This window comes from Sesamum indicum, linkage group LG12, assembly GCF_000512975.1.
Source record: "Sesamum indicum cultivar Zhongzhi No. 13 linkage group LG12, S_indicum_v1.0, whole genome shotgun sequence".
NCBI lineage: Eukaryota > Viridiplantae > Streptophyta > Magnoliopsida > Lamiales > Pedaliaceae > Sesamum > Sesamum indicum.
Genome location: NC_026156.1, coordinates 3,146,865 through 3,159,918, shown reverse-complemented (window position 1 = coordinate 3,159,918; position 13,054 = coordinate 3,146,865). Strand labels below are relative to the sequence as shown.

At 35.8% G+C, this 13,054-nt stretch overlaps 2 protein-coding genes across 3 annotated transcripts; both read left to right on the top strand.

Annotated features, from left to right (window-relative positions):
* On the top strand, positions 1,037-2,812 carry LOC105175316 (extensin-2-like). Of its 2 annotated transcripts, none has more exons than XM_011097726.2 (3): positions 1,037-1,420; positions 1,521-2,519; positions 2,662-2,812. In XM_011097726.2, the coding sequence occupies exons 1-2, from the start codon at positions 1,077-1,079 to the stop codon at positions 2,485-2,487; spliced, it is 1,311 nt and encodes a 436-aa protein (XP_011096028.1). In that variant the 5' UTR covers positions 1,037-1,076; the 3' UTR covers positions 2,488-2,519; positions 2,662-2,812. The 2 variants fall into 2 exon arrangements, with proteins under 2 accessions (XP_011096028.1, XP_011096027.1); XM_011097725.2 differs by having other exon boundaries at positions 1,521-2,524.
* Positions 3,884-4,925, top strand: LOC105175315 (non-specific lipid-transfer protein A-like). The gene is made up of 2 exons (XM_011097723.2): positions 3,884-4,295; positions 4,659-4,925. The coding sequence occupies exons 1-2, from the start codon at positions 3,949-3,951 to the stop codon at positions 4,684-4,686; spliced, it is 375 nt and encodes a 124-aa protein (XP_011096025.1). The 5' UTR covers positions 3,884-3,948; the 3' UTR covers positions 4,687-4,925.

Sequence of the window (13,054 nt, the reverse complement as noted above, 5' to 3'; positions counted from 1 at the left end):
TTAGCTGTTAGCGTTCAAAATTTTTCCAAAAGAGAAGCATTCCAGAGTTGTAAGATAACTGGAATTGATTACTACTCCATATTATGAGGTGTAGCAGCAGAATGAATAGGCAGATTAGTCCCCCCAATACACACAACTCACTTCTTACTGTTGCTGCTGGTCACTTACCATAATCCTCACAGCCCCACTGTGCCTATAAATAAACACCACTCAGCCTGGTGTAAAACCACTCAAGATTTGTACAAAAGCATCGGTGCAAAGATCAGACATGGTTAAGATGATGTTGGTTTTCTCGGTGGCTCTAGTTCTGAGCACAAACCCTGTGAAAGCAACTAATTGTTTATGTGTCTTTGCAAGTATATCTCCTTGCAAAAGCTATTTAGGCAACTCTCTCCCTTTTAGTAGAGAAATTTTTTTACCCAAAATTTGATTGAATTAAATTAATAACATAAGTACGAGATACTTGTTATGTGAATTATACAAGAAATATATTATAATTATTTTCAAATCTGACAAATCCAATGCAAATTAGAATTTTCTCTTTTTAAAGAAGTCATAATTCGGGAAGAGAATTTAGTAGACATCACTAGGGAAGAGATATTTTTGCCTCTTTCAGTTTTTTGTTAGGTTCGCTTTGAAATTCAAATTTCAAACCAGGTATTCTATTGGGAATTAAAATAATTATATTTTTTATTATACTTAAGTATAATGTATACAAGTATTTCTTAAGCATATAAACATCATTAATTTAATTTAAAAAATTATATTTCTAAAAGAATTTTGAAATTGCTAAAAAGGTTATGCATTGAGGATCCATGTGTGAGTTTTTGGAAGCATATTGAACAACCTTCCTTTCATCCCTTGAAGTTATCGAAAAGCATCTCTTTCATGCGGGTTTTTCGAGAACATGCACTCATTGCACTCACCAACTTATAGGTATAGTTAGGGTCCCACTCACACTCTGAGGGGAGCACTCACGAGAGAAGCAGCTGATTTTAGGGCTCTTTTGCTCTATAAATACCGGACATTGCTCCTCTTCTTCACTACAAGAAACATCATTCACTTCCCAGAGCAAAATGGGTTATAGTAGTTGGAAGTGTTTGGCGGTGGTGGTTCTGGCCCTGATATCCTTCAGTCCCCCGGTCCCGGCAGAAGCCATTTCATGTACACAAGTATTGCAATTTCTGATGCCGTGTCAGTCCTTTCTGCTGGGAGTGGGGGAAATTAGCTCCCCTTGTTGCGTCGGCGCTCAATCATTGGCTCGAGCCACTGTTTCATCGACAGACCGAAAAACAGTTTGTCAGTGCCTCAAGCAAGTTGCATTGACGGTTAGAGTTAATCTAGACAATGCAAAGAAGCTTCCCCAGCTTTGCAATATTGATGTCCCCGTTCCCGTGCAACTCAACGTCAACTGTGACGCGTAAACATCTCTATTTTCTTTGTATAGATTTCTATTTCTATATATTATATATATGTGTGTGTAAGAGTACGTAAATCTGAACTTCGTGAAATGTTGGCAGGATTCCGATGAATGATGTCAGTTTCAGGTTGAACCAGTATAAGAATTTGGAGAGTAAGGCTTTTCGGCCGACAGAAGGAGGTCATAACCCATGTGTGGGTTACTGTTGTCCTCCTCCTGCACCTCCTCCTCATCACAGAGCTTCCATGAACCCAGAAGATCATAGCCTAGGTATGGGCCACGAGAATCATCCTGGACCTCTTCCTCATCCAACAGCTTTCCTGAACAAAGAAGATCATAGCCCAGGTATGGGCCACGATCATCCTCCTCCAGCTCTTCCTCACTGCACAGCTTCCGTGAACGCTGAAGATCATAGCCCAGGCATGGGTCATGATCATCCTCCTCCAGCTCTTCCTCATCGCTCAGATTCTCTAAACGCCGAAGATCATAGCCCAGGAATGGGCCACGATCATCCTCCTCCAGCTCTTGCTCATCGCTCAGGTTCTCTAAACGCCGAAGATCATAGCCCAGGCATGGGCCACGATCATCCTCCTCCAGCTCTTCCTCATCGCTCAGCTTCTCTAAACGCCGAAGCTCATAGCCCAGGCATGGGCCACGATCATCCTCCCCCAGCTCTTGCTCATCGCTCAGGTTCTCTAAACGCCGAAGCTCATAGCCCAGGCATGGGCCACGATCATCCTCCTCCAGCTCTTCCTCATCGCTCAGGTTCTCTAAACGCCGAAGATCATAGCCCAGGAATGGGCCACGATCATCCTCCTCCAGCTCTTGCTCATCACTCAGGTTCTCTAAACGCTGAAGATCATAGCCCAGGCATGGGCCACGATCATCCTCCTCCAGCTCTTCCTCATCGCTCGGCTTCTCTAAACGCCGAAGCTCATAGCCCGGGCATGGGCCACGATCATCCTCCTCCAGCTATTCCTCATCGCTCAACTTCCATGAACACAGAAGATCATAGCGCAAGGATAGGCCGCATTATTCCTCCTCCTCTAAGTCCTCCAAAGGACTAAGTAAGCGGCGGCCCTTAAATATTAGTCTATATGTAAGGTGCTTTTCTTTACTTCCATAACATAACATTTTGGTTCTCATCTTTGTTTCATGCCCTTCTTATCTGTTATTTTCTTTAATTTGCATTTGCTGCTTTCTCTGACTTAGTGTACGTACTGTTTTCTCTATGCTTCCAGTGGGAGACGAAAGTGTCCTCAGAATCAGGGTGAAACTTCAAAGATGCAAGAACCAATGAGGAAAACTTGATTTGGTAGCCTTGTACTGTTGTACATGCATCCGAATAAGTATCTATAAACAAAATGAAGCTTTACCTAAATGCTTTTACTACACTGTTCCTCCACTGCAGCAGCTTTTAATTCCCCAAATGGGATCAAAATACTACAAAAATAATTCTTAAAAGTGAAGAAGATTTTATGAGGGCTGTAATGATCCCTAAATGAAACCCTAAAAATTTGAAACCAAAAGTTAGCTGCTTTAATTACAACAATTGTATGTACTTCTCATCCACATCTGGTTTAATCCTACAGGATTCGATAGTTATATAAAAATTAATTAATTCATGACCACGCCCTAATTAATGTCCAACAATGCTTATATATTTTAGGGTTAATTATACTTACACTTCCTTTAATAAATTTAAAATTATATTTTCTCCCAATTCCTTCTAAAATACACTTATACCCCTTTTAAAAATTCACAATTTATATCTTTCTTTTATTCGTAACGATTTAGGCAAAAAATATTGATATTGACAAAAAAATTATATAATTTTTTAATTTTATCCCTCATTAAAAATTTCATCTAATAATTTTTTACTTATAAGGGAAAAAAATTGTGATGTTAACTTTACTCGATATATTTATATATTATATTTATCTCTTTATAAGTATAAAATATACTTAAAAATATTAAATAAAAGAAAAAATTAAACGAAGAATTTCGGACGGAACGTAAGTGTAATTTCAATTTTTTTTTAGAAAAGTATTATTTTGTATTACCGGATAAGGTATAAGTGTAATTAATTATATTTTAAAAATTATTTAATACAAGTCTCTAAGTGGGATTTTTAGGTGAAAAACCATCAGATTCATGATAAAAGAATCTCACGCAGCTAAAACAGGCTTTTCCAGTCACAATATTCATGCTTATAGTCATATTATGCATGGTGGAGGGCCGACGGCCCGAGGGGCTCCAGTCTTCCTCAAAAAGCGAACAATTCAGGGAAGTCATACCTTAAATCAGGGAACTGAAATTATAGTAATTGGAACTTCCATTTCCCAGACACCAAATCTTTGTCTGCACTTCCAACCCCCCACCTAACATTCAACCTCGGTCTCCATCCCCTAATTTAACTTTGGAACAAATTTGAAGTCCGCTGGTTAACCATTATAAATACAGCACAGACAAGCAGAACAAAGCAAACCAAGAGAGACACTAACCTAGTTTACGAGTTACTCAAAACAATGTCTGTAAAGGTGGTTTATTGCTCGGTATGTGTCATGGCTTTGCTTGTTTCGGCACTGGCGGAAAGCCATGCAAATGAAGTCTCCTGCCCGCAAGCCGTGGCACTGCTGACTCCTTGCTTAGCTTATCTGACGGGCCAAGCGAGTCATGTGACGGTCCCGTGTTGCCAGGGCGCTAATACTCTGAAAGATATGGTTAAGACTAAGTCCGACATCAAAAGCACGTGCGAGTGCCTCAAGAAGGCTGCGGCCGCCGCGCATGTTATTACCGACAGAGCTAAGGCGCTTCCCGGGTTATGCCATATCCAGACCCCCCTGCCCATTGATCCTAATGTGGACTGTAGCAGGTATGTCCACACTACAACTATGCAAAAAAGCACAGAAATTCTAATTTAGGCAAAATTTGGTTGGAATTGCACTAATTATATAATAAGTACAATACACATATTTTATAATTGGTACACATTTCAGTGAGAATAACTGGTACACTTGCTCTAAAAATTACGCTTCATCAATCTTATTTAATTAGAAATATTTTATACAGATGAATACATATATATGTAAAATGGAAAAGAAAATGTAATATGAATTGTTAAAAGAAATCCAATCCTCGGTTTAATTTTGTGGTGGTGTACTTGTTATTTTTAAGAAAAATAAATGTAGATTTATGTTGTGATTACACATTAATTAATTAGCTTCTTGGTAATTAGTCTTTTGCAGGATCTGCTTCGTGTCTGATTGAAGTGAGGGAGAAGCAGAGATGCATGTCAGACAATTATGCAGAGATCCGCAAGTCCGAATTAGAGAGAATAATATAAAGGATGGAGCCGCATGTAATAATATATAGTAGTCTGCGGTTTAAGAATATGGATGACTATATATATGTATGCAGCGATGAACAAACTATGCTGAAAGGAAAAATATGAAATATTTTGTTCTTAAAACGAAAATGTTTATATAGTTATATTGTTTGAGCGTATCTTTTCCCTATCATCCTCCGTAAACATTTAGCATTCATCAGGATTTGCATTATCAAGATGGGATAAAAAATATTACACTCAAACCCACCTAGAAGGTATTAAAAAGAAAATTTTCGTCCTATAATTTTAATTCGAATTTTTTTTGGTCATTTAATTTTGCAATATTAGATTAGTCATTTATCTATTAATTTTTGTGTAGATTCGGTCCTTTAGTCTAATTTAAGACTTTTTTGTCATTTTGATGATAAAGTTTAATAGTCATCCCACTGCTATTAAAAAGCACAATATGCTTTCGAAATAAACTAAATTTTTATAGATTCATACCTTCTATGTGAACATTAGTTATGAGCTGAAAAATGAATATGGATGGATTAAATTTGCTCTTTAAAAAGCTTTGCAGGAATAAAATTGTCAAAAATGAGTTAGGAGACTAAAATTACAGGATTAAAACTTAAAATTTTTCCCACCTAGAATTATGGGTTTACTGAGGTGCAGCACTGCTCCCCAAGGCATGGTTGATGACGGACGCAGAGTGACCCATTTACTTCCACATAATTTGCTTACAAATTAATCTTCATTTACTCTCCCCAGAACAGACCAACAGAGAATAAATCAGCATCCAATAAAGTACCTCTTACATATTACTCATTAATTTCTGAAAATACGTACACTCATTGTACTTACCACCTCTTAGGCCTATATATGGTCCCACTCTGAATAGAGAATTCACGAGAAAACTACGTGGCCTTGGGTCTCTTTTGCACTATAACTAATAGAAACGTAGATAGCTCTGCTGGTGTGGACCGAAAATCACGTGGTTAGAAAGAAATAGTTGTAGTAAATAATTATTGATTATGCCCACATAATAGTTGTTAATTGTAATTTTTATGGTGTAGCAAAGCATTTGTCATGACTAAAAGTCTTGACAAAAATATTTGTGATTGTTCATAGCCACGTGAAAAATCGATTTTCATAGAAGATAATTTAAGTGATTGCATCAATTTTTTCATTTAAACATGATTAATACAAAGTATTTACCACAATTTTAATTCACAGTCGATAAATTTGTAGTCAATAGTAAATTTTCTTTTGTTGTTATATAACTCTGAGTAACGCAAAACATGCACAAACAAATCCTCAAATCAGTGAGAATAAATCATGAAATTAAATCGCCACATATTTTTACCGTTGTAGAAAAATTATTACTCTATTTATTTAAACGATAAAAATGATATCATATCAACAAATGTAAATATTCCCCCCCAAAAAAAAAACAGTTTTTATATTCGATTGAAGTCTAGCCACGTCGGAATTAATAAGATACACCAGATCTAGCGTAGACCAATAAAGGAACCTGCGAACTCTGCTACTCTGGGCCAATTCCTATAATTGGGCCCTAATCTATGGCCCAGGCTGTCCTTACTCACGCTTGGGTTTATTTATATTTTATTTCCCCAGAGAATAGCCCTAAACGTATAAATTACTGGCAAGGGTGAGCGAGAGCGGCAACCCTAGCACTACGAATGAAGCCGTTGGATATTGACTATTTCGGGGGCGCGGAGGATCCGAATGGCGGCGTGCCGGCGGCTATGGTTGTGGACGACGTCCGTTCGTCCTTACGTCGCTTCGGCGAGGGGCCATTCGCCCTGGACACCGAGCGCTTCGCCGAGTCCGACTTGTTCAGCTTTCTCGAAGACGATTTCGACGATGAGGACATCAATTGATATGCTTGCTACTGTGTGTTCTTCTCATTCCCCACCATGGTTTAATCTATTTATTGTTGTCCATTCTGCTGAAAAGATGAAATTTGGTATGCGAAGAAATGATCGCGAATTAGTTCTTGTAGATTCTTCTTCTATGAATCTAGGGTTTTGTGGCTGTTGAGTAGACGTCATGGGCAATGGTCTTCCTGTAGTATATTTTCTGTTGGAAAAATTGTGAATTTTGTGTTTGTTTCCGATCTAGCAATTACAGTTCCTGAAATCTATATGACTTAATTGTCGTCTATTCAGGAATGGTAACATGATTGGATTAAACTCAGACTCTTGTTCTGAAATCTGAATTCGCTCCACTTGAGACGATACTTCTTTTTTTCTTTTCTTTCTCCAGCGGCGAGTTACATTCTTTAATTATGTCAAAATCATCAATTTATTTAAATATATCAATAAATTCACAATATATATTTTGTGAAAGATTACAATAAATAATAAATACACAGAAGTAAAAAATTACTAAAAAAAGAATAAAATCTACATCTCAAATTTTAAACCTTCAAACTTTTATCAAAGAAGAGTGTTGGAGGTTTTAATTAGTCTTGTCAAGCCAATGAAGTCTATTTAGTTGGAGCATTGAGTCTCAATGATTTTAAAGGTTAGTTAGGTACGAACTTTTATATACGTTCGGATTTATAATTATTATAGTTATTTTTATTAAGTATTGATATTTAATAGAATAATCATAATTAAATTATTTCAATTAGTAATTATTCTTCAAATTGAAAAAAAAAGAAAATGGTCCTGCCAGGGCAAGACCCCGCTGGCCACTTGAGACAGATTTAGGTAAGCTTGGTCGAGCCTTTGATACTCTCAAAATCATGCGCGGTAGATATTCTCAGCAATTCGGTTTTCGCCTGGTAATTAAACATTAATAGTTATTTACTTTATATTAATAGTTATTTATTGGTTGGAATATTAGTTGTTGGTTTGATGCATATATATATATATATACTTATAATTTTGTTATTGAATTAAAAGCGATAACTATTTTGAAACAGCACCTACTATTATAGTAGATAACTCCTACTATATATGTAGTAGAACAACATCCCACACATATGATGGAGTCTCAACGTCGCGGATTAGCTAGTTAAGCCTCATTGGCATAAACATTTAATATTAATATTTGGTGTATTGATTATTGATAGTCAAAATTTAAAATGCAACTGGATTTACTAAAAGAAAAAAAAATCCCACTGCAATTATTATTCCTTAATTAGTTTCTTCATTAACGATAAGGATGGTATTAATTTTGAGATTTAGTTATAATCTGAATATGTGCATAATTACTTAGGTTCCATTTGGAACCATAAATTTCGATTTAATTTGGCTAAGTACTAACTTGAAATAGATAGGTTTTAAATTTATTTGATTCCAAATCCACCATTATTAAATAGACTTAAAATCTAATTAATAGATTCGATCAATGATTCAAAATTCATTGATTTATTTTCTAAGCGAAACAAGCTAGTCAGATAAAATTTCAATTATAAATTTTAAATCTATATATAAAACTCAAATTTATCAATTCAAATGTAATCGCATAAAATTTCAAATGTCTTAATCAGTACTTTTTGAAATTCATTATTTTAAAATTATTTTTTTTTATAATTAATTATACAATCCCCGGATCAAATTGGGCTTCAAAACTATTTTAGAAGATCAATTATAATCATAATTATATTGTCTGTAAACCCATTATTACTTTTGAGCAATCTAGATTTTGGAGAGGGTGTAAAAAATATTGGTTTATGTCGTGTTCACTGCCAATAATTCTCATTTCATAACAATTAAAACTTGAAGAAAATAAAGAAATTATAATATATATATATATATATATACACACACATATATGTGTAAGAATCAACAACAACCTCTTATTTATAAAAAAAAAAATGGATGATTTTACCCCTCTCCAATTTTAAAATGCGAATTTTAGTCCATTTTAACTTGTTTTGCATTCTAATGGTATTTTCACCCGTGCTCGCCTAAAATAGTATCAGACCCTAGGTTTATTAAAAAAATATTTATTTATATTGCATTTAGATATTTTTTTCATCGATGGAGAAGACCTTTTAAGAGAATAGAAATGAACGAAAGTTTGAGTTACAATAGGAAATACTTTCAAATTTTAAAAAAACGAAAATAAAATGAAAATTCTAGAAAATGGAGAAGATTATCTCCAAACATCAAATGAGGGTTCGAGTGACAACTAGAAGTATTTTCATATCTTGACGTCTTAAGAATTTTAAAGAAGGCTTGATGCTTGACTCATGCTTGTGCTTACACGTGGCTTACTATTTATCAGGTAAAGAACTAATCATTCTCCTGCCCAAGTTTCTGTTATTTTTCTGCCTTCAGGTACTTATGGGAGTTTCATACATATTTGAGTGGTAACAGTTTCCTAGTAATGTGGTTTTGGTATTGCAGAAATTAGGAAATTAGGCCTATAAGTTGTTGAATCTATGGTGTTGCTCGATAAATGACACAGCTGTTCCTGTGGCTCTTCTTTAGAAAGTGAATGATTTCTTTACTGGAAGGAGACACTAGCTTTAACTTTTTGGAAGAGAGGTAAGTTTCATGAAGTAATCAAAATCCATTACAAGTTGAGGCGTCTTGTGTGATTTATGTGTCTTTCGCTTGGGCTTTTGCTGAAATGCCTTAGTAAATACAAAGCAAACCAAGTGCTAATTGTTTTATGTTAACCATCCCATGTATTCATAGCATTTTGGATTTTAATTTACTTTCTGATCTCATGTTGCTTTTGAGAAGTTTGGGTAGATGGATTGCCTTGATGGTACTTTTCTATTTTTTTTTTTATTTTTATTTTTAAGAAACTGAAGACACTTTTCTGAATCAAGTAAATTGCAGGAATTGAAGCGCAGGCGAAGAAAGATGAAGAGTAGGAAGGAGAAGAGGAGGAGGAGGAGTCACCATCATTTAGATGATGATTCTGCTGATCTGCGGCATAAAAAGAGGAGCAGGAAGGCGTATTCAGAGTCTGATTCCGACGTTAGTGCTTCAAATGATTCGCGAGTAGGTAGGGACAAGAAGCGGTCTGAAAATAAGAGCAGAAAACATCTCCATTAAGAGGACTAGCTTCTACAGTGGGTGATATGTCATGTGTTTTTAAGCTTCCTCTGACCTACTGCTAAGTGTGCCCTATTCAATTTTTAATCTGGTGATTGATGAGCTTCTTGATTAAAACCACTTTAGCTTAGTGGACAGTGCATTAGTTTGGTGCATTTGCTGTTTTTTAATTTGATGTAATGTATCATTTTAATTGCTCTATTCTTCTGGTTGTAAGAATTTTGATATTTACGGAGTATGCTATGTCTGATTCCGACATTTGATCGGTCCTGTTAGTTGAAATATTGCAGTAATGCTTCGGAATTTTATTGAATTTGAAGTTGTTTTACTTGTTGGTTGCTATTCGATGCTTTGGGGGAAGCTTGCCTGTGGGCATCAAGAAGAGCTTAACTATTCCTGTTCTTTTGAACCTTGTGTCATTATTGGAGTAAAGAAGGTTGCAGCATTTTCCAGTGTGTTTTATATATGCAATTGTATTAGGGCAATGATTTTGTCATTAATATTATCCAGTTTCTGGATCAACCTCTCGAAAAATCAAGATCTGGTATAGCAGGTTTTTGTTGAGATCATGATGTCAACGAATATATTTTTATATATTCTAAATAGCTACTGCATTTGTTTTTCAATTTTATCAACCACAAACATGAGAAGTTTTGCTGAATGATGCCCCCTTCTTGTTTTGGCTTTTCTAATTCCTTGTCTGTGCATCTTTTTTATGTGTGTGTGTGAGCGCGTGGGGTGTGTGTGGTGTGGGTATGTGTGTGTGTGTGTGTGTGCATTGGGTGTGTGTGTGTATGTCTGTGTGGTGTGTGGGTGTGTGGGTGTGTGTGTGTCACGGTAGAAAATGTTTTACTTTCATTTTGAACATAGAAGAAGTGATGTGTTGCTTTTATCTTCTGCACCAACGAATGTCATCTGGGTCTTGTTATATTTTCCATTCTCCTTCAATTTCTACGTTTTCATTTCTTTCTACACAACCCTTTTTCTCGTGCAGGATGTCACCATAGTTTCGCAACATTTTATGCTCATTACGGGTATTGTGTGTCTTTGTGGTTTATTTATGTTCTTTATGATATTTTTGTATGGTTGCATAGATGTGTATTCTCATTTTTGTTTACCTGATATAAAAGATAATTTAATGAAATAAGAGCAATAACAAGACAGGAGAGAGTGCATTGTCTCTCTTCTTTTTTCTTTTCAATATATCTCGTTAGCAAGAGTGGTCTTAGATTGATTTACTTTACTAGAGGGTATATAGTGAGAGAAAATGAGTGGAAGGTTGATAAAACCTGATAAATTCCTTGGATGGTTATGATATGCTAACAAATTCTTGAATTGGTTGCCAGCGACCACTACAAAATGTTGTAGTTTTGAACCCTGACTTTGGTGTGTTTAGCCATTTTGATTTTCTTTCTGCTAATTGCGGTATCTATAATTTTCACCCTTGAATCACATGGTAATTTCTGTAACATCACCTTTATTTTTGGGTACTCGCATGGAAGAGGGACAATCGTGCTTTTGCTCAGGAATAATTAATCAGGTATATATGCTGTAGTTGATGCTTAACTCATGCTTGTGCTTACATGTGGCTTACTGTTTATTAGGTAAAGAACTAATCATTCACCTGCCCAAGCTTCTGTTATTTTTCTGCCTTCAGGTACTTATGGGCAGTATAATACATATTTGAGTGGTAATAGTTTCCTATCTTAGTGGACAGTGCATTAGTTTGGTGCATTTTCTGTTTTTCAGTTTGATATAATGTATCATTTTAATTGCTCTATTCTTCTAGTTGTAAGAATTCTGATATTTACTGAGTATGCTATGTGTGATTCCGATATGTGATCGGTCTTGTTAATTGAAATATTGCAATAATGCTTTGGAATTTTATTGAATTTGAAGTTGTTTTACTTGTTGGTTGCTATTCAATGCTTTGTGGGAAGCTTGCCTGTGGGCATCAAGAAGAGCTTAACTATTGCTGCTCTTTTGAACCTTGTGCTATTATTGGAGCAAAGAAGGTTGCAGCATTTCCCAATGTGTTTTATATATGAAATTGTATTAGGGCAATGATTTTGTCATTAATATTATCCAGTTTCTCGATCAACCTCTCTGAAAATTAAGATCTGGTGTAGCAGGTTTCTGTTGCGATCATGATGTCAACGAATATATTTTTATATATTCTAATAAGCTACTGCATTTGTTTTTCAATTTTATCAACCACAAACTTGAGAAGTTTTGCTGAATGATACCCCCTTCTTGTTTTGGCTTTTCCAATTCCTTGTCTGTGCATTTTTTTTATGTGTGTGTGTGTGGGGTGTGTGTGTGTGAGCGCGTGGGGTGTGTGTGTATGTGTGTGTGTGTGCGTGTGTATGTGCGTGTGTGCGTGGGATGTGTGTGTGTGTGTGTGTGTATGTGTGTGGTGTGGGTATGTGTGTGTGTGAGTGCGCGGGGTGTGTGTGTGTATGTGTGTATGGTGTGTGGGTGTGAGTGTGTATGTGTGTGTAGTGTGTGGGTGTGAGTGTGTGTGTGCGTGTGTCACGGTAGAAAATATTTTACTTTCATTTTGAACATAGAAGAAGTGATGTGTTGCTCTTATCTTCTGCACCAACGAATGTCATCTGCGTCTTGTTACATTTCCCATTCTCCTTCAATTTCTACGTTTTCATTTCTTTTTACACAGCCTTTTTTCTCGTGCAGGATGTCACCATAGTTTCGCAACATTTTATGCTCTTTACTGGTATTGTGTGTCTTTGTGGTTTATTTATGTCCTTTACAATATTTTTGTGTGGTTGCATATATGTGTATTCTCATTTTTGTTTACCTGATATGAAAGACAATTTATTGAAATAAGAGCAATAACAAGACAGGAGAGAGTGCATTGTCTCTCTACTTTTTTCCTTTCAATATATCTCGTTAGCAAGAGTGGTCTTGGATTGATTTACTTTACTAGAGGGTATATAGTGAGAGAAAATGAGTGGAAGATTGATAAAATCTGATAAATGCCTTGGATGGTTATGATATTCTAACCAATTCTTGAATTGGTTGCCAGCGACCACTACAAAATGTTGTTGTTTTGAACCCTGACTTTGGTGTGTTTAGCCATTTTGATTTCCTTTCTGCTAATTGCGGTATCTATAATTTTCACCCTTGAATCACATGGTAATTTCTGTAGTATCACCTTTATTTTTGGGTACTCGTATGGAAGAGGAACAATGGTGCTTTTGCTTAGGAACAATTAATCAGGTATATATGTTGTAGTTGATG

Coding starts and splice junctions, on each gene's coding strand:
- LOC105175315 (XM_011097723.2), top strand. CDS start 3,949: ATGTCTGTAAAGGTGGTTTATTGCTCGGTATGTGTCATGGCTTTGCTT. Junction 4,296..4,658: donor CCTAATGTGGACTGTAGCAG/GTATGTCCACAC, acceptor CTTGGTAATTAG/TCTTTTGCAGGATCTGCTTC.
- LOC105175316 (XM_011097726.2), top strand. CDS start 1,077: ATGGGTTATAGTAGTTGGAAGTGTTTGGCGGTGGTGGTTCTGGCCCTG. Junction 1,421..1,520: donor CTCAACGTCAACTGTGACGC/GTAAACATCTCT, acceptor AAATGTTGGCAG/GATTCCGATGAATGATGTCA.